Source organism: Kogia breviceps, chromosome 9 (genome assembly GCF_026419965.1).
Source record: "Kogia breviceps isolate mKogBre1 chromosome 9, mKogBre1 haplotype 1, whole genome shotgun sequence".
Lineage (NCBI taxonomy): Eukaryota > Metazoa > Chordata > Mammalia > Artiodactyla > Physeteridae > Kogia > Kogia breviceps.
In genome coordinates this window covers 86,943,535-86,969,783 of record NC_081318.1, presented here as the reverse complement: position 1 = coordinate 86,969,783, position 26,249 = coordinate 86,943,535, and the positions used below count along the sequence as shown (strand labels likewise).

Genomic DNA, 26,249 nt, shown 5'->3' with positions numbered 1-26,249 from the left:
GTCTAGCTCAGCTGTCCGGGCAGGCTCTGGCGTGGAACTGCCTGAGGAGAGGAAAATGAACAGGGATTGTCTCCTGGTGAGCCTGTAATTGTGCCAGCCCGGACCCTCCGCGGCAGCAAGCTGCCTTTCAGGAGGCCGCTGAGCCTTCCTGGATTCTCTAATGATGAGCTGCTGCCATCTTGACTCCCCCACTTCTCTCCTTTGCCCGTCAGTCACCCAGGAGCCAAGCCTCACGGTTGTCCTCCCTCGCCTTCCCTTAATAAGGTACCCAGCAGTGATCGTCTCCATTTTCTGGCCTCCGTGGCCTGGCCTGAGCCTAAATGGTAGGCCTTCCCTCCCCGCCACCGTATCTCTGGCATGCACCTTACGCTCCAGTCAAATGGCTCTATCTGCCTTAACTCTCAAGTCCTCACTTCAATTGATTTTGCTTGTGTGACTGGATTGCCCCACTCCCTCTCTGCCTCCTAAAGGTCAGCCTTATTGCTCAAGGCCCAGCTCAAACGCCACCACGTTCTTGAAGTCTTCTTCTTTGATAACCTCACAGAGAGAGATGCACTTTGCTCCTCTCTTCTGAGCATCTGTTGGCTGATATTTACTCATTGATAGACTTGTTTGGGTCATGCCTACTAGGTGACATGTGTGGTTCATTCATCTTTCTGTTCCTCTCAGGGCCAAGGTAAGTGCCTTGCACCAAAAACTTTGACTTGAGGAATGAATCAAGTCAAGAGAAAGTCTCGCCCATGGGACATTTTGGAATGAAGGCTCTGAAATTAAATGGGTAACCACGTGAATATTATTATGTCCTCACTGGCATGTCTCCTATACGCAGAATATATTAAACTGGGGTACTGCTTTGCTTTTTATAGGGATAGTATTTCAGGAAGAAAGTCTGGGTGGAGAACACGGTGACTCCCCCAGGAGATGTTCTCACGCATGCACACATCTACATATGATTGCTGCGAGGAAATGAATCAGTGACCCCCTGAAGGAGTCACTCTCTCTCTTCTTCCTCTTTGTTCTCTGATTACTAAAATCTATTAGAGACACTTTGGATAACATAAAAGTGTATTATCTGAGCACTATTTCTTACTACTCAGAAAAAACTACTGTTAAAAATTTGAAGTTCTCTCCAGTTTTTTACTTCCTATGATACTTCTCCTCTCCACCCTCATATTTATGTAAACTGGATTTTCATTTCACGCTGATTTTGGGTCGGGGGAGTGGTTTGTCGTGTGTTCTCCATTCACCCAAGAATGGGTTGCAGACATAAATAGTTTCATTGATTTCTATTCTTAGCTAAAAGGCATTCTGAGGAATTTCCAGTGAACATTAAAAAAGCTGGGAAATTTTTAAAAATGGTTTCTAAATTAATTTTAAATTTATTCTGTCTTCTCCCCCTCAAGCTTATGATGTGCTGCCTTTATTTAAAGGACAAGACATGATGACTGTGGAATAAAAGACACAATGGAATCTCATAATCACATCAATCTCATGATCACTCCCAATATCACCTGTCTGATCCGTAAAGTGCTTCTCCCTGGAATGGTCAGTGCAAACTGCAAACAGTGCAAAGACGAGGAAGGAGAGGAGCTTATATTTATCTTTGGCTCAGGACATGTAGGGCTAAGGCCCGTGGCTGAAGTTTTTTCCTTCTAGAAATTTCACTTAGTGCTCACAGCTTGGCTGACACCCGTTGTGCTGCTCAGCCATTCCTCCTTGACCAAATTCCTCTCTGAGCTGTTCTTCCACCATAAATCATGGCGGGGGCTCTGCCCCTACTCCTGTAATCGCCTCTATCCCGTAACAAATGGGTGCAGACAGAATTGCAACTCCATGATGCTTTAGTGGCTGGCAGTCAAGCCCCCAACAGCCTTTAACGCCTCCTCTCCACCCCGATCGTGGAGGTAGATGGGCTGCGGATCGATCTGAACCTGATAAACAAAACCCATTAATTCCAAGGACGCTGCTTGCCAGACTGTGCCCAATGACATCCTCTATCAACATAGCTGGCAGAGCAAAACTATCAATGCACTTCTTCTTTTAAAACATGGCAGGGACGGCTCAATGTTTTCTTCTTCAGTTCAGAAGGGGAAAATGAGAACTCCAAGTATTCAGGGCTCTTACTGAACATGGATGTACTTCAGAATTTGTATCTGTCACTTTCCACACACTTGTGCTCTTGGCAATGAGATACTAGCTCTAAGATCTTATGGTCTTTTCACCTCTGAAATATGCCAGTACTTCTCTCTTTAAATACCATTTTACAAATTGGGACTGATAATGAAGGCTGTCTGATACCTTTGTAAACGGCCAATACATCTTTCACAACAGCGAAATTTCTTAAATCACCAGGTAGAAGTTGTCCCAATTTTATGCTTCTCATCTTAAGTTGCCTTAACTCTCTTTGCTAGCTACGGCTGTGTTTGTAGAATACATTTTCATACTCAATTTTGTCCTTGAATAGTGTTTACCCTTAGCTATAAACCTATCTGGACCTTAGGGATCTTGTATTTAAATTGCCTGATGGTTTTAGACCAATGTTATTGACCAGTATTCTGATTCGTTTAGTCTCTTTTTTCCACACCATAGGCTCTTCAAATTAAGCCCGTCTTGCTAGAAACAAGAGGGTGGTTATTTAAAATGAAGACTGAATGTGAATGAATATTCTCGGCTCAGTCAAGGTGCTGGCACAAAGACAAGACAGCTCTTTCTGGATGCGCCAGGGAGGTCTGCTTTGGACGGCGCCTAAGTGACACAGGAGGGTTTCCCATGCGCTGCTGCTGTTCAGCTGGGAATATTACTGAATGAGTGAGGAGAAGGCAAGGAAATGGAAACGTTTGTTTCTAAATCAGCTTTCTAGGTTAGTGTGGTCAGAATTCCTCTTGTGTCTTAGATTCCTGAGCTACAAAGTGGAGATGATTCTCCCGGAGGTCTCATCTGTCTTCATCTAATTTAAGGGATTCTCAGAGCCCTGCCTATTTGAAAACATCATCTCATAAAAACTTTCTTAATGAAAGAGCACATATTTACTTTTTTTTTTTTTGCGGTACGCAGGCCTCTCACTGTTGTGGCCTCTCCCGTTGCGGAGCACAGGCTCCGGACACACAGGCTCAGCGGCCATGGCTCATGGGCCTAGCTGCTCCGCGGCATGTGGGATCCTCCCAGACCGGGGCACGAACCCGCGTCCCCTGCATTGGAAGGCGGACTCTCAACCACTGCACCACCAGGGAAGCCCCAAAGAGCACATATTTAGAGGCGACGGTATAGGTACCAGGAGGAGTGATAACTAGTTACCATGGGCTCCACTGGTTCCCTCAAATATTACCAACTCAGCTCGTTCCCCAAATGGAAGCATTTCCACACTCAAGTCAACAGGAGTGGGCCTCAAAATTCTGCTTTGCCAGGTGATAGATACCTCTGAAGTCAGAAACAGCAGCATCCTCGGTGATGGCCAATCCCTACCTGGGACATCAGCCTGCTCTGGTTCTGTCTGTGTGCAGTGTGCTTAGGTCCAGCGCTAGAGGTCAGGTCTGCCATTGGCAAATGAAGCCCACCCAACACTCACTCTCCAAGTGCCTGCAAAGCTCTTATCACCCAGAACACTTTGGAAAAAAGCCATAGGAATGTCAGTGGTGTCCTGGGCTTCGGCCTCCCCTTGACTAACTGCCCTTCCCCAAAGAAATACAATACGCAGACACAGGCAACTTCTGAGCTATCCAAGAAGGCCTACAATTTTTTTTAACTGTCGAGGAAGTGTGTTATGAAATTGCATGCAACCCTCTGCTTCTCTGAGAAGTATTGTCAGTGCTGCTTAAAAACAAACGAAACAAAACAGAAGGGACAATAAGAGTAAAACAAACTGCATGTACACATAAATACTATGCAATTGTATCCAATTTCGGATGGAATCCTCTTGTGCTCCAGCCGGAGGGGGGATCAGAGAACCCGTGGTTCGGCCAGGTCACCATGTTAGCAACAAGGTGTGGGAGCCCCAGAGAGCCAGGCCGGGGCCTGAGGGGTTTTGTGGGGTGGGTGGGGCAGCCCAGCCTTCCTGCCCAGCACTGACTCTCAGCTCCAGGCACTTTTTATCCCATCACAGGGCTTCCGCCAGAGCTCATCAATGCTTGGCTATTGGAAAAGATACTTTAATATAAAGTTTAGTCCATCAGCCAGGAGTAGCTCCCCAAACGGGGTCCATATGATCGCCCGACTTCATCTATGCTCCCGTGAGAATGCAGATACTCTGACCCAATGGTTTTGCTTTTCCGAGTTATCCTGAGGAAATGATCAAAGATATATGGGAAGATATAGCTACAAAGATATTTTTTCGGTATTTTTCACAATAGTGGGAAAACTAGACAAACAACATAAGTCCAAACAGGAGACTGGTTGAATGATAAACCTATACAACAAAGTGCTAAGCAGCTGTGAAAAATTATGTGTAGAAGGGTATTTACTATTGTGGACAGGTAAACACATTGGCAAGTGAATCAAGCAGGTTTCAAAACAAAATGGTTACATTTTCAAAAGAGGAAGAAGTTTTTCCTTCTTTCGATTGTTTCTGCTTTTGAGATAGTCTATAGCTGATATGTATTACTGTGTTAAAATCAGTGAAAGTTATGTTAGAAAATGATGCCCTTTGGGGCGACACTGGAGCACGAACGAAGCCACAGAATGCCAGTAGGAACATTTTCACAATTGAGATTTGTTACGTCCTTTCTTAATTCCTGTCTTAAGAGTTCATTTCAGAACATCAGCCTTTCACATAGGTCCCCCAGGGCGCTTGGTGAACAGACCTGATAGAGGGGGAGCCCCAGGGGTGTGGCACCTCTGACCCAGTAGGTGACCAGGTGAGGGTCCTTGTCTGCATCCCTCCTCTCCCTTTCCTGGTCAGATTGGTCCCCAGGAGGATTGAGGACCTGGGAGGACAGATAGGCCAGGTACCTGCCACAGGAATATGTTCTAATTGGAGATGGAAAAGTGAGGCAAAGGCCTCTAAATGCTTTCTCTCAGGAGGAAACTATTAACCAGGAATTTGGAAAAATATAATTGACACTTCCCTGTATTTTTTCCTCTCGGGTCTCTGGCCTAAACAGAAGTTTGTGGCTCTCTTCCCGCACACCCTGTCCTTTCCCTGCTTCAAAGTGGAAGCATCCATTTTCTGGGGCGGGCGGATTGAGGAAATATCAGATGGAGGAGAAGGGTGACGAGAAGTGAGAGAAACACTGCCGCTGAAAATGGTTTACTCTTTGCTAGGAAACAGAGGTGACTGGCTTTTGCTGCATTCTGTTCAGTGGTCCAAACTGAACTTCCAGCTGCTGTGAGGTATTAAAGGCTTAGTTCTAGCTTTTTGAGTTCTCAAGCACGTTTGTCCTCCTGCGAGATCTGCCTCAGAATCAGCTGGATCCAATACTATCTTTTATGAATTGAGTTTATTTTGCACCTTCTCTTAAATATATATATGTATATATATATATACATATATATATTTAACATGATATATATATATATTTAAACGGAGCAGTTTAGTATAAACATAGGCAAAAAATGCTGCAGTTCGTGAAAATAATTTAATTTCCATAGTGCAATGCTGGACTGGAAGGGTAGGAATTCTTTCTTAAAAAAGTCTCCCACCCGCTCAACTTACTCTGACAGGCACCCTCCTCATCTCAGTGTGTGTATGTACTACGTCCTTATTATTTTTAAGTTCCTTCAGTCCTAGGAGTGCTTGTTTTGTCTTTTTTCCTAGTAGACCATGACCTCTCGGAGGGCAGGGCCTGACTGCTCTGTGTCCTTTCTAGTCGCTCATTCATTCATTCAAACAGTGCTGCACAAGGCACCATGGGGTGTGAAGTGTGGCCTCGCTGAGCTAGTAGTTGTGGCTCTTATCCTCAGGAGGCAAAGAGTTCTATCAGGGGCCAGCATGGGACTCTGGGCTTGCTAATTGATGAAACAGATAATAACCTCACAAAATCTTTCATAAACAAGGTCAAAGAAAGGCGCAAAGGATGCCATGTTCCTCGTGGCCCACTGTGCGATAACTAAATAGCCTGGCAATGTGTTTCCACTTATATCACCTGTCAACGTGGTGAGGGCTGCTGCCACCACCTGAGGCTCCTGACATCTGAGGTTCCTGACGGATGGCAACGCTTTCCCCTTGTCAGTGAGCTTATCGGTGGGGAACGAGTGTTGTGTTCTATTAACATTTGTCTGTTTCCTAGAACGGCTGGCAGGACAATTGATATTCCCCTTTGCCACTGAATCTGAACTACTGCCTCAAAGAGGCCTTCGTGAAAAGAGGTGGGATACAAAGCAATGGAAATATTTAAACAATCACTGAAACATCACCAGACTCTGGAATTTCCTTTTCTACACTAGCAGTCCTACTTCCTTACTGCCCCAGTGGAACTCCAAAGCCACTCGGCTCCAAAATCAGCCAAAGGCAAGAACGTTAACAGCAGCAGCAAGAGAAGCAAAACAGAAAACTCTGTAGAGGGAGAACTGATACTAATACCAATCTTACTATAACGAGCACCTCCCTTCAACTGATGGCTCCTTTAAGAAACTCAGGGCTTGTCTAATTTCCCTGAGGGATGCACACACTTCAGCACAATTTACAAAATAAAGCTCAGAAGAGGGTAAGTCCTCTGTGTTTTGAACTACTAAGCCTTAGAGATGCTGGTTCTCATAAAAGCCCAGTATGGCATTGTCTTTTTTTTTTTTTTTATACCCCAAAAATTGACCTTCTTATTCATTTTAAGTACACCCTACAGTAGTGTTACGTACACATAACAGTCCTCTAGAACATTTTTCAACTTGCAAAACTGAAACTCTGTGCCTGTTGAACAACGCCCCCTTACTACTCCCAACCTCTGGCAACCACCATTCTACATTCTAAGACTTGACTACTTTAGTACCTCATATAAATGAAATCATGCAGCAGTTGTGTTTATGTGATTGGCTTATTTCACTTAGCATTATGTCCTCAAGTTTCATTCATTTTGTACCATGTGTCAGGATTTCTTTCTTTGTTAAGATTGAATAATATTCCACTTCTTTATCCATTCATCCAATCATGGACATTTACGTTGCTTCCACCTCTTTTGGCTATTGTGAATAATGCTGCAATGAACATGAATGTGCATGTATCTCTTCAAGATCCTGCTTTCAGTTCTTTTGGATACATACCCAGAAGTAGGATTGCTGGATCATATAGTAATTCTATTTTTAATTTTTTGAGGAATCTCCATGTAATTTTCCATAGTGGCTGCACCACTTTACATTCCCACCATCAGTGCACAATTGTTCTAATTTCTCTACATCCTTCCCAACACTTATTATTTTCTGTTTTTTTTAATAGTGGTGTGAGATGATATTTCATTATGGTTCATTATGGTTTTGATTTGCATTTCCCTGATCATTAGCTGTTGAGCAGCTCATCATATGCTTCTTGGCCATTTGTATATCTTTGTGGTCCAATCATAGCATAACCAGGGGTTTCTAGATAGAGCTTCTATGTACCCCAGGGCTTTGAGTATCGAAAGACTGGGATTTGGTTTCACCATATTTGACATCTGAAAGGCAGTCAACATTTCACTTCCATGCAGAGTACGCAGTGAGGTTTTTTTTGTTGTTTTTTTGTTTTTCATGGCCATTGCCTGATATTTCACTTTGAAAACAAGCTAAAGATATTGATTGCTGTATGCCCAGAGGTAATAAGCTATTGATAGAAATAATGGGAAAAGGCCAACTGAACAGATGTATATTTCACTTGGAAAAGATAATTTTTCTCCCTCTTGGCATTCTATATGAAACAAAGAGAGACATCTTGAATATAAAAAGAGCTATTAAGAATTCCTGCTACTTATTTTCTATAAGTGAATTTTCATAATGAATTACAAAATGACCCAATTCAGTTTTTGAATGCACTACGTTAATAAGAGACAATCTTTCTCTAGGAAAACCCAGTATGTGACAGCAACTCCAAGTAGTCATATGAAAAATGATTGTGTCCATAAAGTTGGGATGAGGGACAGCAGCCACTGTGTCACTGCTCACCTGTCACAGGGTAAGCAGGGAAGTGACACAGAGCCTGGAGCAGGCAACAAGGCAAATTCCATATTCTCACTCTGCTTTCCTGACCTTTCCTTCACCCCCAATTTTCTGTGCTCTTCCCTGGAGACCCCGTCTGCTGAAGACGCACGGCTCTGATGCAGTTGCTTGTTGCAAATCACATTTAAATGTCCACACACATCTGAAAATTCCACATGGATTTTTACCCCAGATTACTTCACTCACACTACTTTCAATACTAGTACTTGAAAGGAACTGAGCCACCATATCATCAAACCCTATCATTTGTACAGATGAGAAAACAGAGGCCCTGAGAAGTTAAGAAATTCTTGAAAGGTCACCCGGCTTGTCAACAGCATCATTTCTGAATTTTCCCATTTCTTTTTCCTGACAATGGCTGTGCCATCTTCCCAAATACTTGGGGTCTTACCTGGGGATAATTTTTGAGTTCTCCCTATTCTTATTCCCTTTACATCATCAGTCACTAAGCCTTAATGATTCTTCTTTCAAGACTCTTGCTATTGTCACTTCTCCTCTATTGTACTTCTGCTGTTTTCAGCACCTCATTGCCCCATCCCTGAATTTCCTAAGTTAATGTCATAGCCTCCCTGTATGATTTCCCTCCTTATCTGAGCGACTGGTGATTCTCAACTCAGGCTGCTCAGTACACTCACCTGCGGCACGTGTTTTTTTTTTTTTTTTAAAGTAGTATATCTCCCATCACTCCTGGCACCATTCTGGTTTAATTGGTTTGGGGAGGAGCCTCTACGGGTATTTTTAAAATGCAACTTCCCCAGGTGATTCTAATGAGTAGCTAGATTGACCTAGGTCACCGGCTACCTATCTGAGAGAAAACACCTTACAGAAACAATAAAACTTAGATTAACCAGAAATAATTACCTGGAACACTGGACTAGCCAATTTTCCTCCATTCAACTCTTAACAGAAAGCAATACAAGAAAATAAGCAAATAGGCAGGAATTTATTAAAATACAAACAAACATCTACTTTTCATTTAGGTTGAGATGGTCAGTGGAAATTTGGGCCATCCTCCTATGCCTTTTATCTCAACAAAAGCCTATGTAGAAATTTGCTCACCTCCTCTCACGAGCACACCAAAATAACAACTAACTGCTGAACAACCATCCATAAAACAGACTGCAATCTACCAAAAAAGATATTCTACATCCAAAGACATAAAGAAGAAACCCAATGAGAGACAACAGGAGGTGCACACTCTCGATATAATCAAATCCCATACCCCCCAGGTGGGAGACCCACAAACTGAAGAACAATTATATCGCAGAAGTTCTCCCGCAGGAGTGAGAGCTCTGAGCCCCGTGCCAGGCTCCCCAGCCTGGAGGCCTGGCATCAGCATGAGGAGCCCCCAGAGCATGTGGCTTTGAAGGCCAGTGGGGCTCGAGTGCAGGAGCCCCACAGCCCTGGGGGAAGCAGAGACTCCACTCTTGGAGGGCGCGCACAAGGTCTCGTGTACACCGGAGCCTGGGCCAAACCTACCTGCTGGTCTTGGAGGGTCTCCGGGGTAGGCGGGGGTGTGGCTGTGGCTCTCTCTGGGCTCATAAAAGCTGGTGGCGGAAATATCAGGGAGCATTCCTCTTCTCGGACTCTTTGGAGGCAGACATCCAGCTTGGGTAATTAGCACCGAGACCTGGCTCCACCGAACAGCCAGCGAGTAGGCCCCAGCGCTGGGACGCCTCAGGCCAGACAGCCAGCAGGGAGGGAATACAGCCTCACCCATCAGCAGACAGGCTGCTTAAAGACTTCCCGGCCCACAGCCAAACCTGTGGCTAGACACGCCCCTTGATAAGGCCCTGCCCACCAGAGGGCAGGCACTGGCCCCTCCCACCAGGAAGCCTTCACAAGCCTCTAGACCAGCTTCTCCCACCAGGGGGCAGATAGCAGATGCCAGAAAACAGCGATCTGGCAGCCTGTGGAATTTAAGTCCGCAAACACCAGGGACCAGCTGGTCCCTGGCCTTTGAGTGACAAGAGGAGACTGAACTGCTGGGACACATAGGACACCCCCTAGAGAGAGCCACTTCTTCAAGGTCGAGAAACATAAGTAACCTTCCACATACATAAAAACACAAATAGAAATTTAGACGCAAAAGGAGATGACAGTGGAAGAGAAAGCCCCAGAACAACTAAGTGACGTAGAGATAGGCAACCTATCCGAAATTTGCTCTCAGAATGATGACCTAATGATACTGCAAGACTTTTATTCATTCATGTGTTTACTTGTTCCCTCTCTCTGCAAAGCACTGTTTTAAGAACCCAGGGTAATAACCAGCATCTGAACTCCATAAAGGGGAAAGACTACGTGGACATTGACAGCCAGGTTGCAAAACAGAGTGAGAAGGGGAAGGGGAGATGTGTGAAGGGCTACGGGGCTTCAAAGGACTGAGAGATTACTTCTGATGGTGGATCTGGGGAGGGATTCATGGAGAAGGCAGACTTCAACCTGGTGTTCGAAGGAGGACATGATTTGGGGAAAGGGTTTTCCAAGCCAAGGGACCAGCACGAGCCCAGTCATGAGGGTGGAAATATAGGACAATGCCAAGTGTTCCGGCAGCGCTGCAGCACAGATATGTAATAGGATACTGTGGAGAGGAGAGATGAGACTGATTTGGATGGGGCCAAATCAGGGATGCTCTGAGGACTCATTTAAGAGGGTGTGTGTGTGTGTGTGTGTGTGTGTGTGTGTGTGAGAAAGGTCTTTGAGTGGGGCAGTCCTTTAGGACAATCAATTGCAGGGATGCTCTGAGGACTCATTTAAGGGTGTGTGTGTGTGTGTGTGTGTGTGTGTGTGTGTGTGTGTGTGTGTGTGAGAGAAAGGTCTTTGAGTGGGGCAGTCCTTTAGGACAATCAATTGCAATGGCATCGGTGAGCAGGGGAGATTGACCATAGCAGTAAGGGAAACAGGTAATTTCACCCTGTGGAGTGGGCCTGAATGGGAGTAGAATGACAAGAGGAAAGGAGGAGAGGGCCCTTGTGAGAAATGAGAGAAGTAAAATCACTCACACTTGGGAACTGGCTGTATATATATGAGTGGGAAGGCACTTCAGATGGTTTTGAGCCGGGCAACAATGAGGGTTGATGGTTTCTTAATTAACAGGTAAGAGGAGGAGGAGTTTAGGAGGAAAGATCATGAATACAATTGTGGATACACAGATGTGGAGCATCCGGACCGAAATGTCGAGAGGGCGGTTGGAAGTCCTGGGAATGAAGTCAGAGATAGCAAAACAGACATCAGAGTCATCTGCATGGTGGTGACAGGCGGAGCCATGAGAGCAGATGAGGTCCTGAGGGGCAGGTTGGGGGAGGGGTGTCGGTGCACCAGAAGAGCGCTGAAGGAGACCCCAGGGGAGCAATCGGAGAGGAAAGAGAAAATCCAGCTAACACACTGATCAACAGTGTTAGCTTGCTGGGAGTCCCAAGGAGATGAGGGGTTGAATCTCAGTAACTGGATTTTGTTACTATGGTTGAGACCGGTGATTGCTGAGGGGACACTTGTTACTAGAGTCTTGATGATGGAATCCAGATTTCAAAGGGCAAATGTGTCAGGGGAAAAGGGAAATTAAACAGAGCATGCTCATTTTCAGGATATTTTGTACCTCAATCCAGGAATGTAACACACAGTATATCTGAGAATGGTTTCAACAAGAGTGTGATTAAAGAGTATTTTTTTTTTAATAGGTTTTTCTTTGGCCGCACTGCACGGCATGCGGGATCTTAGTTCCCCAACCAGGGATCGAACCTGTGCCCACTGCAGTGGGACTGTGCAGCCTTAAACACTGGACGTCCAGGGAAGTCCCTAAAGAGTATTTTTTGTAAACAATGAAGCACCCTGTTTTCCTTAAACATTCCCTACATGCAGAGTTCCTTTAGGGTAGAAATGGTGTCTTATTCATCTTTATACCCTACCTACCCCTGCCCTCTGAAAAAGCAAACCAGAAAAGCCAGGCCTTAACCCCAGGACTGGATCTAAGCAGGAGCTCTAATTATCTGTGGTCTCACTGGGAGGATTCCCAGTGTGACCCAGAACGTGGGGCAGCCAGTGGCGAAGGCCTGTGGTGAGGTGCCTGCAGAGCAGCAGCTGAAGACCATTTCCCACCCACCAATAATCCTCAGGGTATCACCGTTAACTGAGTGCTATGCACCTGCACTGTGTTAAACCAGGCAGGCAAGCGTGCTTCTAGGCCCTGCCCTCCCTCTCCTTTCCTAAAAGCCTTCCCAGTCCATGTCAGGGCAGAGGGTTTTCTCCCTGTAGTTTCCCTGAACCCTCACCCTGGCTTCCCTCACTCTTCTCTTCGGGAAGAGACTCCTGTCTCTTGGACTGCCCTCTCCTGATCTTCTTCACCTCCTTCTCTTCCTTGCCACTCAGATGTGGCCGTGTCCCGCGGATTCTCCTCTCTATATGTAGTGTGGTCTCTTGGGGAGAGCTTATCCCACTCCAGGATTCCAGGGCTTCCAGAATGCTCCGGCCCTTGAGCACCTGACCCAAGTTCCCTGTTCGTGGGCTGCTTCCCCTAAGTGTCCTCTGGGCATCAGAAACTCCACAAGTCCAAAGCTAACCTCGTTATCTTCACTCCTAAACTTGCTCCTTCACCCACATGACATCGTCTGCCACCCGCCTCTGGCCACGTCCTGCTCCCTGACCCTTTCCCTTATATTCATTATTCACCATGTTAGGTTATTTCCATCAGTGAAATGTCTGAAACATCTCTACAATCCATTCCCAACTTGCAATTTCCACCACCACTTCCCTAATTCTGGTCCTCACATCGTTTGCTTCAGCTTTTCCAATTACATTTTAACTGCCCCCAGTTTCCTATAAAAGCCATTTTAAATACTATTGAGGCAAAATTCCAAACACAGGTATTTTCACCCTTCCACTTAATTTTTTGGTGACATCTGACTATATAAAATTCAAATTCCTTTGCTTGGCATAGAAGGTCCTTTTTGCGGAGCCCCACTTTAATGTTCTTTCATCCCGTCCCTCCCCTTTTCCTACTTAGTCTGTGTGGTAGCTGCCTTACCTCTTGTCCACATGGGTGGAATCACACTTGTCACTTAAGGCCCAGCTAAAATGTCACCTCTTGGGTAGAGTAGAATCTTCTACAACCCTGCTCAGCAGACTGAGGGTGCTGTGTCCCCTGGGCTCTTATCACTCCTTTGCCAATACTATTCATACTTGTCCCATTACCTCATTCTCTCCCTGTCACCCCTCCTTGCTTGGGAATGCACATAGGGAGAGACTCTCTCATTAATCTTTATCTCCCTGGCACCGAGCAAGGTGCCTGATAGATGTCGGCGGAACTGAACTGAGACCACAAAGAGTCCTCCAGTTTGGGGGATTTTTTTGGTTTTTAAGCTTTTTAGCTAAATGACTCTAGTGAATTGGTTCAGGTCCCCTCACCTCTGTGAGATGCAGACTAAATTATGTGGCAAGCAAATACCTTTCTTTTGTCAGAAACAGAAATCTACACCTCTTTAAACCATGGTCACTGGACTAGATTTCCCCAATAACTATTCCCTGGCTTTTTACCTTTTCCAGTACATTGCAACTGTCTTCTTTATGCCCTAATTTAGGCTTCCCCTGATCAATAACTTATCCTTGAGAGACAGACACTTCAGAGCAATGATTCATTTAAAACTTCTGTCTTTGCAGACAGAATGATTGTGACGGTGTGTGTGTGTGTGTGTGTGTGTGTGTGTATAGACACATATCCGCATAAACATACTTGATAAGGAAACGTTCAGCAGCAGGCCAATTCAATATTCATTTAGTGAATATTGCCTTTCATTCTTAATTTAAACCAGTCCTGGATGGCAACTAGCAGGGTTATTAACAAATGAAAAACATATTTCAGAAAACATTCAAAAGGCCAGCTTAAAAGACTTCGGTGGAGAGATGCTTAGCCGTGGCTGTGACGGTTGTAAACGTAGTAGAATCAAATCAGAACTGAGAAGTGTGTCGTCTGATTCCTGCTTCCACGGCTCCACCGTGGGGACTGAGCATGCGTATCAATTACTGCTGAGAAGTTACACTGACATTTTAAAATCCCAGTTTTTAAAAGTTGTGGCAGCGCTCACAGACCCACTGCAGGAGCTGACAATGGACATGTGGGCTGCTCTAGGGATGTCGTTAGTTGAGGGGTAAAAAGTTGCATGAACAATATTTGCAAGGCTGTCATCTATATTCTGCTTTATTTGCGTGTGTAGGTGTATATATATATATACGCACACATGTACAGGACAATTGGTTTCCTTAAGAATTTCTACTGAATGTTTGGCTAAAATACAGCCAACACTTAAGGATGTTCATTTTGAAATAGTGGTGGATACTGTTTAGATACAAACTTATGACTACCCTCAAAAAAAGCTTTGTGTTTTTCCCCTTAAACTTCGTGCATCACTGAGTACGAAGGAAGGTGAGTTGGAAGATGCAGTCCTGACTGAATAAGTGGCACAAAGCAGGCTGGGGAAACAGCACAGTGCCAGGTGGAGTTCTGGGTTCCTAGGGCTAAAATGGGTGGGAATGAACGACTGTGGCTCTGTCTGTCTGGTGTAGAAAGGGTGGCTTGGGTTGGAGCTGGCCAAATGTGGGCTGAGAGGAAATATACTTTGTTTTTCTGCACTGAAGCCCAGGGAGGACCTTCTGAAGTGTGGCGGGCAGAACTCACCCAATGCTGCCTCTGCTATACGTACCCTCCCGGCCCTTCCTTCCCGCCGGGGCCCGTTCTAGGCTGGGCCCCTGGAATTGGCGCACCTCTTATTCTCCTGAACCCGCAAATCCTATCCTTACCACGTATAAGGTCTCAACTATAAATATTTTCCAGAGCTCTAGCAATAATTAGACAAGCTACTACGAGAGAGAGAGCATTATACATCAGTTAAAAACATATGCAAAACCAAAGCTCATTAGAGAAAGATAATATTCATGCAGATTTTACAAACCGTGTCTTTAGGGTGGCCCAATAAGTAGAAATATGGGGACCCATGCTTGTCACTTTTCATGCACATGGAGAGACTGGAAGGTACCATTCCTAAAGGAAGGGGAGGAACAGCCTAGGACCAATCATTAGAATTAACAGAACCAGTGACAAAGATATAGTATTACTGTTAGAATCAAGATTGCTTAGTACGTTTAGAGCAGCTGAATAAAAATTATCTAGGCAGTAAGAATAAAGACTTTAAGTAAAGCTGACCCTATCAAGCATGCAGCAAGTGAAATTAGTGAAAGACTGAGCTACGTTCATATTCCAAAAGTAGATTTCTTTTTTCTCAAAACATGGAAGGCATCCTGAGGTGCTTTTAAGGAGACACAAATGTTAAAAAAATTTTGAAATTGTAACATCAGAATTTTTGCAGAATTTTCTCGTAACGATGGGGTGTTTTAGTGAGACCAGCTGTCATTTGAGAAGTCACAGTAATCATTTCTAAATTCTGAAAAATCCTCAAATTAAAGACATGGTGTGCCCATGTTTATATTTTCTCTAATAATCTCATACTTTCTTGCAGCTCTTTTCACCTGTGACAATTTGCTTATTTATATTCAAAGTTCACAGTTGACTTGCTGGCTGTAATTATTTTCTGGAAAAAAATAAAGCTGAAAAAAATGCAGCCAGGTTTTTCCTGTTCCACGCGGCTGTACTCACCTGTCTGAGGGCTGTGCTCTGAAACCAGCCTCTTAGCGGCTGTCTGGTCTGTGTCTATCTCAGCGCCTGGGCTATAGTTCTTTACCTACATGAAGACGGGTACTAGAAATTCTGGACTATCTGTCCGTGATCTCCGCGAGACAGGCCCCTGGGAGATGTAATAAGCGCTCCCTGCAACACCTGACGCTATGTTCTCTCAGCTCCACACGGTGCGAGGTAGAGGGGGATGTGAAGTTACTGTGATCAGAAGCACTTAATCCACGCAGCTCAGACATTTGGGGGCCTGATCCCCCCTTTGCCAGTATATACTGATGATATTCCCTGTCTGAGGGGAGGGAGTCTCATGGGTGGGAATGAACAACTTGAGGTTAAAGGAAAAGTAGAGCCTCTCTGTGGTGAAGGAACTAATGCTTAACAATGAATGTGAGGGGGGAAATTAAATTTCAGAATTTATTGAGTTTACCATTTAGCCCTGCCAAGATGCAAGTAATTTTGTACAAAAACCATCAAGTGGTTTTAGTGTCACACAGAGAAGGCTCTCATTTGGTTCTAAATGTGGACTTTACTGGGCTTGAAAGATACATGTGCCAGGAAACCTTGGACCAGAAGGTCAAATCAAAGAGCCCAGAATATGGTGGAAAAAATTGCTATGAAGGCTGTAGCAGAAAGTATGGTGAAATGTGAAAACCAGAGTTGCATCCTGTGCTAGGCATATCTGATGCATATGTTATGAGTATACATGTTCAGTCCTAAAATTTAGGGTCCTGATGAGGCCAGGGTCACTATCTGTTGGAGAGTGTGTGCCCAAAAAGCAGAGACCTTTTGACAGAAGTGTAAACACAGATTCTTCTGTAAGCAAATGTCTGAGCTAACTTAGAGTTAACAGCTGTTTAGTCCAGGCTAAGTGTGTGTTTGTTGTTAAAATTTTTTTTGAACCCAAACAGCACATTGAAGAATGTGTGATTCTCAATGTTTAGAGATTTTGCTACAATTAGAGCATGTAATTCAAGCCTGGAGCAAGGCATTATATAATCGCATTTTTGGTCCTGACTGAGGGAGTTCAGTTAAAAAGAAATGTTGGCATGTCTTTGTCAGAACAGGACATCAGGGTAACCCTATCTTTGAGCAAGGCTGTAGGCAGAATTCTCAAATAACAAAAATCTGGCCTTACGGATTCACTAATTCTTCCACTAGAAATGGGGGATTTTGAGTACTTTAAAATGAACGCTGGTGAGTTATTTGTTTAGGGAACACCAGGATAGGGCAATAGGCCCAGGCATCTCTGAAGGGATGCTTTAGAGACTTGACATTTGCTCGTTATGGCAGTTGGCTGGACCTACCCAGGAATGTGTCTTACGGTATTAAACTCCACTTTTAGTACCTGGAAAGCGGGATTTTGTCGTCAAGCTCCTTCATAGGGGTCAAAATCTTTTCTGTATCATATCTATTTTGAGACAAGAGAAAATCAGACAGTGGGGAAAACAGCTCTGGCATTTAGCACCAGCTTCATAATGGGTGTAGTTGAGGGGTCAGAAGCTTATCTGGAATCAACACTGTCATGCTCTGAACACAGGGTCAGGCTGTCCTCAATGAGGAGGGTGGGAGCTGAGCTCAGACTGTCAAAAAAGCCTGAGATGGAAACGGGAGGAAAATCTAGTCTCCTTTCTTTAATTTTAACAGTTGCAAGTCTGAATGGAGAGCGATTCAGATTTGATGGGCAAAGGAGGGGCCGGGTTGAGGGGCTGAGGCTCATACAGTGAGAGGTCGACAAGACATAAAGAGGACAACAAAAAGCAGAAACTCTTGCAGCTGGATTTTACAGGAGAGCTAAAGGAGACAAATCCAGCGTGGATTTGTCTCCGGGGCATTGGATTCTCTGGGATGGCACTTTAAAAATACAGAGTCCTTAACTGATTCACTTTGTTGTAAAGGAAAAACTAACACACTCTTGTAAAACAGTTATACTCCAATAAAGATGTTAAAAAAAATAAAAATAAAAATAAAAATACAGAGTCCTGAGCCAAATCAACCCAGTCCTGTGTATGTGTGTGTGTGCATGTGTATGTGCAGCTTTCAAACCATGATGCAAGCTTTCTTTTAACCTTGATCGCCACTCCTCCCCTGCCCTCCATATAAAAACTACTCTCTGGAATCTGTGACTTCTTTGAGGTCCGTTCCAATGCTCTTACAGTGCTCAGCAGCGTTTCCTCTGAGAAGGCTGCCTTCTCCCTGGACTGTTGTGGAAGCAGCCCTCTCTTGGGAGAGCTCAGCTTCATGTTAGGGAAAGCAAGAGGAAGTTCTTACCAGAACCTAAATACAACTACCCAGCATGAGTTACTGGAGGAGTTGGAATTTTTAGGTTTTCCAAGATGCATGTGGAGCCCTTCTCAGTGGGGACTGGGAAAGGTATCTGTTGATTCACTCATTTCCTCCAACAATTTAAGTGTTAGGGAACTGAAGGAGGTCAGACCTCAAGAGCTAAACTGGTTCTTCTTGGTTGATTTCTTGGTTACTTCGTGGTCTAATATATTTTATCAGACTCATAAATACCTAACAAGTGAAGACTGGGGGAAATGAGTCACTTAATATATCCTGAAAGAGAATAATGTATGTTGGGAGAATATGCAAAAAGAAGGAATTTCATCATAGTCCACGGTTTCCAATAAAATGATGTGAAGAAATGGGATTTCACCCCCCATCCTTAAAGCACTTTAATAAATGAGGTTTTGGCTGAGCAGTGGGGAAAAGAATGTCAGACTTGTGTATCCTTCAAGGAAGTCCCCCGTGTCTGACTCCATGAAACAGAAACTTATTGAAAGTTTCATGATTAGTGAGTTTCCTGGGGTTCCCTAAATCCTGCAGAGAGCAGTCTGGAGCCTTGCAGCCAAGGAAGAACCCTGTTCTCTGTATGATACGGCCACAGTTCTACCTGACAGCCTGTCCTCTTCCCTGATCTGGCTCAGTGGAGGTGAACTGGAGTGATTTGTGGAACCACTCATGAAAAAGGAAGATACACTCAACCATGAATGTCAGAAGCTGAAATTAAATTTCAGAATTTATTATTGAAGCAAGCCACCTTTTGCCCTATTAAAAATGCAGGTGAAATAGTGCAAAGGCTATGGAACCATTTAAAGTTCCAATCAACGTGGTCTCTGAGGCAAAGGCAATAGAGACTCTCCCCATGGCTGGTGGGCACAGAGTCGTGCACCACGGACACCTCAGGCTGTGAGGTTGCAGAGCTCCAGGCTGAGATCCACAGGAGGGGAAGAGCAATGATTAGCAAATCTGCTCAACAGAGTTTTATCTCACTAACTTGGAATTGAGAATAATTCAGACTAGGTCTAAGCAGAAATTTACCCATACTCAGCAAGTCCTTTTCTTCAGAAAAAGCACAAATTATTAGCATAAGTGTTACAAAGGAAATGCTTAACAGATTAAAGAAGCCAAATGCTTTTCAAGGATCCTTAACACTCTAGAAGTACTTATTAAATTCCATGAATAACTAATAAAATCCATTAAAATTTTTTCATTAGAGCAGATCCTTTGAGACCTTTTAATCAGTCACCACACTATTAGAATCAGTTGTTATACGTATCCTCATTCTTAGACCTTCAGCTCACTGAGGGCCAGGACTGTGTCTTACCTTCAGTGCCTGCAAAGTGCCTTGCACGTAGTAGGTGCTCAGAAAAATCCTGCTTTCGTTGAGGAAATAGTAATGATATTAATTAATGATACTAATTACAGGATCTGCCTTACATGGAATATGTGGTAGGAGTATAATGTCTAGAGTTGACCTTTGTATGATCAGAGGAAAGAAAGGATTTGAACTAGTAACTGTAAACAAGATTATAGGGGTAGGCTTGTAACATTCACATGCTAATGCATATTATTAAAGAAGAATAAACAAACACTGCTTATGGCCATATAAGTAGAGACTGGTACTGCTTAATCTGGTGCTAGTATTACTGTAAATCATTTTTATTTACTGATAAAAGGAAGACTTTTAACTATTTAGCCCATTCATTTCTTCAGCTATAGTCTGAATATATATATAGTATGGCTCAAATAGATCTTTTCTTACTTAATGTAGTTATATTACACTTATAAAATGTAAACAATTTCATTTACCAAAGGCCTGTAATACTCAACACCTCTCAAAGATACAATTCACTTTGAAAATGGAAGTGCAGGCAGAGGGCTAACTCATGGATCGGCTATGTAGCCATTTGGTGTTATGTCGCTGGGCCACTGGTATTCTGAGAATTTTGCTTCCTCCTGGGAACCCTGCCTGGCCTCCTAAAACCATTGAGACCATCTACAATCAAACTCACTTCAGCATTCTTGTCATAAAGACCTGTAATATTGCTTAAGAGAATCAACAGGCCAGATCACCAACCAAGACTGGAAAGCATAATTCTGTTTTCTTTGTTCTGATGAGATTTGAACAGCAAATATTACCAAGGCAAGGCTCTGCGTCAGTCTGAACTGCTTGTGGAGGACATTTTTTCATCCAGGGGCACCTCTATTGACCCTGACCCTGGCCCTGAGGCTCGGTGTGTACATCAAGCAAAGTTCTGTGTAGTCCCTGAATGCTAATGAAGGACACCTGTATGTCAAGACAGGGAGATAATCTGCATAATATACTCCTATGCAGCTTTAGAACCAGGATGCATGCTTTCTTTCCTCTTAACCTTTTCAGATTTAATTGTAACAGCAAGAACCAGTATTCAGGAGGCCGCTGCTTCTGCTGTATCATCTTTTGATCCTTTCCTCAGTACGATGGAGTCAAGTTTCCTTCTTCCTGCTAGTTGTTGAGATGTATGTGTCAGGGGAGGGGGAACCCAAGCTCTCATTGAGTTTATAATCAACACATTCTCATCCTGAGGACCAGAGCGGAGTTGAAGTGTCTATCTCCTGAGCTGCTCTTTCAAGGACTTAACTATGAAAGCAGCTTCTCTGCCGAAGCCCTTATCATTTCCCCACCCTCCCCACAGCTGCTCAGCCACCCGTGGGAGCAGCCACTACGCTCGGTCGGTCGTGGCTGCATTTGCTGATTTTCGCCTCTGAATTGGCCCAGGTGTGTCTGCCGATGAGCCTCATGGTAATCATGGATGGCAAAATTGCAGCATATTTATTCCCTTCTTCAGCTCACTGGGCTTCACACTGTCGATTGCGTAGTCGACAATCTGACAGATCACCTGGGGTATGTTTTTCTTTCCATTGGGCCTGAGCTTCTCTCTCTGTCACAGATCACCTTAATGACTGAGCAAGAGTTTCCTATCTCTCTTGACTGAGATCAGCTTTTCCCTGACGGGTCCAAAAAAGTCCAGATAAGGGTCTTGCTTCCAAACTCTTCTGCATTCTGCAGGTATCAGAGGGAGGGCTGAGGGTCATCACCTAAACCCCGCCAGAGACTATTGTTGTTCGCCAGTCTCTTCATCTGCAGAGTTCACTCTTGCCCAGGCTGGGTTAAGCCTCCACACTTCCCTAACAGGTAACATCTCCTATGGATTCTGATAACTCCCTTCAACAAGCTTTTAAGGCCAGATTTTATGCCAAGGTTGGGATCTTCAAGGGCAAACAAAGGAAACAAACACAAGATTATACTTATAGTCGACAGAAAAACCAGTTTTCCTGTCATTAGGGTGCATATGGACAGAGTGGATTATGTTCTTGGTTACATCTACTAGTAAGCTCAAGGATTTTTGTTCATCGTTCTTGTTGCTGTTGTTTTGTTACCTGCACCCCTTGCCAATTTTATTAAAATACACTCTAGCCTATCTTGGACAACAACAAAAATGACCAAATTGTGTTTCATGAGAGAGTCTCTTTAACTGATGCTGGAGGATTTGTGACGTTCTTAGCTTTGGGCCCTCCTCACACACTGGGAGCATCTGCAGAGTCTGTGAATGTGTGGCCACTTTGTGGCTTGCTCCTGGTGCTGGACAAGTTCCCAGAGCAGGCTTGGGACCGCTATCCTTAGAAAGGCCTTCTTGCAAGGCTGGCCTTTGGCCGGCATCTGGGAACGTGACTGGTGATTCGTTCCCTACACTAATATATAGCTTTCCTAAGCGATAAGTGTGTCTCACTGTACCTCAACTGTTTGCACCAACAATGTGGTTTATGCTCAACACCTGCTTTCCTTCTTGGGCGTCTGGAACTTTGGTACGTGCCAGGCAGAGGGTGCCTGCATGCCCAGCCCCCACGAGAAACCTTGGGTGCTCAATCTCCCGTGGACCTTACAGGGCAGCCACATCATCGTGCATATGCTGCTTCATTCTTGTTGCTTCGGGAAGAATGCTCTCTGGGTGACCTCTCACGGGAGACAGAGAAAGCACAGGAAGCCTGCACGTGGACTGCTCCAATTCCACCTTATGATCCCACGGGGTGTCCTTACTACATCACTGTCCTAAAGCTGAGCTGTGAGCACAACTATATTCTGCACCCCAGGAGTCTCATAAGCAAATCTCTGAATGTGGGGTGGTCTTGGGGACCCTGAGACAGCCTCCTCATTAGTCGTTGTGAGGTTTCAGAAATATCATTTGAGGCATTATCCTCAAAAATGCCGATGTGGGGCTTCCCTGGTGGCGCAGTGGTTGGGAGTCTGCCTGCCGATGCAGGGGACACGGGTTCGTGCCCCGGTCCGGGAGGATCCCACATGCCGCGGAGTGGCTGGGCCCATGAGCCATGGCCGCTGAGCCTGCGCGTCCGGAGCCTGTGCTCCGCAACGGGAGAGGCCACGACAGTGAGAGGCCCGCGTACCGCAAAAAAAAAATAATAATAATAAAAAATAAATAAATAAAATAAAATGCTGATGTGATCCCTAACCTTCTTGGTTTCTTATGCATAATTTTGACTTAGATTGTCCTGAAGAACTAATGTTTACTTAGTTTATGACTATTCTTTTACTTCCCTAAAGGAGATTGCTTTACTCTTTTAAATTTGTTCTTTTGTGACATAACCTCTAAAATTATTTTACAGTCAAAATCCAGGTCAAATCTAACATCAAAAGTAGCAGACAAGCTCTACCACTACCAGTGTATAAGATTTAATGTTACATTTTAGAAGAATACATTCAGAAGTTCTGCAGTACTGCTGGAGTTAAGAGTATTGACAATGGGTCCCTCAAAAGTACGCCCGGATATTTAGCAAACTCTCTGTGTTGGTTAATTTTGGAATTTAACCTTAACTAGATATTTTCAGACGACATTAAGAATTAATGGGATAATGTCGACATGATCTTGAATTTTTGTGCTGTTCAGAAACATGTTTTTATTATTTGCTTTGAGGCACCATCATGCTCACGCATTACAGTCTGAGTTATGCCACGCTGGTTGGCAGACTATTCCAAGTGCTCTCTACAGAGCGGCAGCTGACGTGCTCGGTGCTCAGAGTCGGGACCAAATAGTGATTCTACAAAAAGAATAGAAAGCTCAGGAGAGCCATGTTGTTCAGGTTAATTTTTAAGATTAATTTGTTAGAACAATAAGAACAGCATTAACTCTATGAGAACCCCTGGATATAGATAACAGGTCTTGTCATGTCATGGAGTGAAACACACCTTTTTTTTTTTTTTTTTTTGCGGTACGCGGGCCTCTCACTGCTGTGGCCTCTCCCGTTGCGGAGCACAGGCTCCGGACGCGCAGGCTCAGCGGCCATGGCTCACGGGCCCAGCCGCTGCACGGCATGTGGGATCCTCCCGGACTGGGGCACGAACCCGCGTCCCCTGCATCGGCAGACGGGCTCTCAACCACTGCGCCACCAGGGAAGCCCGAAACACACCTTTAAAACGAGATCTTTTTCAGAAGGGATAGACTCTCACAGGTAGGATTCCTATTACTGAATCCCTTTATGTGCTCCAGGGTGCAAAAAGGTATTCTATTTCAAGAGTTCAGATTCTTTACAAGGGGATGAATGCCAGTGCCATTACAGGCCTGTGCTTACTGCTAATATTAATAATTAAAATTATTTAATTAGATCCAAGTATTAAGGATGGGAAGCTATGAAATATTTCCTTGGGCATACAGCCAACCCTACAGAAATTTCTGAATGGTGTCCTACTCTTAATGTGAGGGCTTACCAGCCCTTCCTATAGGCTTTGGGTGTGTTCAAGACTCTGGAAACAAAGTATTTAAGGGCTGTTGAATTCAGATATTTCAACTGAATGCAGGATTATATCTGTCCTGCTAATAAGGAAGTGTTCAGTCAATTATTAGGTAACTTAGGCAGAAAGTATAATTTGAGAGGAAAAAGTACTATTTCGATTTTGGGGAATGGAAAGGTGAAAAGGAAAATCAAATTTATCTAGATCAACAAACAATTTGAACTACTCATTCGATCAGCAGTTAGATCCTATCTCGCCAATCTGGACAGGTATTATCTGCGCTACCTCTGTACTGATATCTGTCTGTGTCTGTCTCTCTGTTACTCTCTGTGATTAATTAAAGACCAGCTCAGGTTTCTCTGCTTTTCATGTAAAGACCACACAGCACTTTCTGATATGCTAGGGTAATGATGTCAGCCTTGCCTTAAATGGGCTGTTGGGAAATAACACCATTAAAGACTTCTGAAGGCAAACCTATGAATTAAAATGCATTTTAAAGCCTTCCTCAAAAGCATCTAGATATACAACACAGGAGTGAATTTTGGGGATGTCCCTAAATGCCAAGGCAATGTGACCACTGCATGAACTGAAGTTTATGTTTTAATCTTCACACCTTGAAGATTTGGTCTTGCTTGGCCCCTGGCCTCAGTTACACATCTCACAGGACAGTCTGATGCACGAGCCATTTTAGGAAATAATTGATAAATTACTGTGGACTCAAATGAACAGAGGACTATCAGTCAAATTACAAAAGTTCTGATATAGGAATGTGGCAAGAACTCCCAGCACACTCAGAGATGCCCTGAAACTCCTACATTTGCTATTTTCAACATTACCTAAATAAGGGAACAAAAGAAAGAGCTCACAGAAATATATACCTTGTGCTTAAATATACACACGTGTATATACCTATAGCTGTTGATCACTAAATATATATTTAGGTAGAATTAGGGAACTGATATAGTTTTATAAATAAGCACAGGCATTTACAGTACACAGAAGAAACAGAAAAAAGGTGAATCAAAACGTGAAACGTACCATACTCTGGGACCTGCCCCGTCCCGCGCTTCAGCAGTAGCCTGACTCTTCTTCCTCCAGATTTGATGAGCTCTATTGCTCTGGCGTGTGTCATGTCTCTGGTGCTCTCCCCATTGATTTCAATGATCTGATCTCCTACCTGTTAATTAAAGAGACATCAAGTCAGCCAAAGACGGTTTTATTCAAGTTGCATTTCCAACAGATTAGAGAAGCATCCGTAGATGACAAGTTTCCAGAGAGCGACTGAACAATTTGGTTGCAGCCTGCTGCTTCTTAGAAGAGGCTAATCCCTGGCTACATCCTGAATCTGACCACCAAACTTTATCTTTATAGAAACTCAAATATTAGACCATGGAGGTTGTGATGATACGTCACTTATATTTAGCCAGTATAGCAGAGGCCACAGTTGAACTATTTAGGATTTTCTTAAAAAATTAGGGAATATGTTTGATACTGCAATTCAAAGGAAGCTGGCATCTTTGCTTTGAATCAAGAAGTAAATACTTCAAGGCTTTTTCATTGAACACATTAGGCAGGCATCTAATTCAAAGTGTTGGACGGAATGATTTGTTTTGGGGCTTCTCTGAGAATTTGTTATGCATCATTTAAATTTTCCTGGGTGCTATTATGCTATTGCTTTCTTTGTAAACAGTGCTTGGTTGATATTCAAGTTTGATGATGAATTTTCTATCACAGTCCTTTGAATTAAAAATGACTCCATTCTCCACACATGAGTGATGCCCTTGCTAAATCTTTGCCATGCTCACACCTGATCGCCAGGGTTTGGTTAAATACCAATCCCTCTTGAATTGCTGGAAGTGCCTGGGTTCCATTAGCAGTTCCCGGTTAGCCCTTGTGAATAGATATTTGGAATAAAAGAGGTTCAACCATGAGCACCTCATGTAACTCCCACAGTACCACTACTGCCAGGAACCTTTGAATTAAAATATGTTTGATTTCAGCGCAAGTCACTTAAGACAAATTAGCCAGGAAAAGCACAGTAAGTTGCTTTGCAAAAATACTCTTTTAGTTGGGTTCCTGACACAAAGCAGATCTCAGCCTAAACTCCAAAATGCAGACAGAAATGCAAATAAACTCCCTACAGGGGAGCAATATCTAGGTTGATGCTTCAGGCTGGGCAAGAACAGGAACAAAAAGTTGCCGTCACAATGGCAAAAGGGCATTAAAATAAGCCCCTTCCCCTAAAGGGGGACAGGGGAGAACAAACACAAGTTTATTGTAGCAAGGAAGTGACAAATCCACCTAAAGAGGACTCCTTAAGGGGCAAGGATCCCAATGTAATGAAGGTAAAGACTTCCCCCTTTGTGGACTCAGTGGCCTTTGGAAGTACCG

The 26,249-nt window shown here is 44.0% G+C and overlaps 1 protein-coding gene across 11 annotated transcripts in view; it reads right to left on the bottom strand.

Moving 5' to 3' along the window:
* Positions 1–26,249, bottom strand: part of MAGI2 (membrane associated guanylate kinase, WW and PDZ domain containing 2) — a 1,353,221-nt gene that overhangs the window by 38,130 nt on the left and 1,288,842 nt on the right. For 6 of the 11 annotated variants that reach the window (XM_067042752.1, XM_067042754.1, XM_067042753.1 and 3 more), the window contains one exon: positions 24,897–25,035. In XM_067042752.1, coding sequence (XP_066898853.1) covers positions 24,897–25,035 — 139 coding nt within the window. Of the gene's footprint in view, positions 1–15,053; positions 15,165–24,896; positions 25,036–26,249 lie in introns of all 11 variants that reach the window. The other 5 variants (XM_067042757.1, XM_067042759.1, XM_067042761.1 and 2 more) reach the window with 2 other exon arrangements.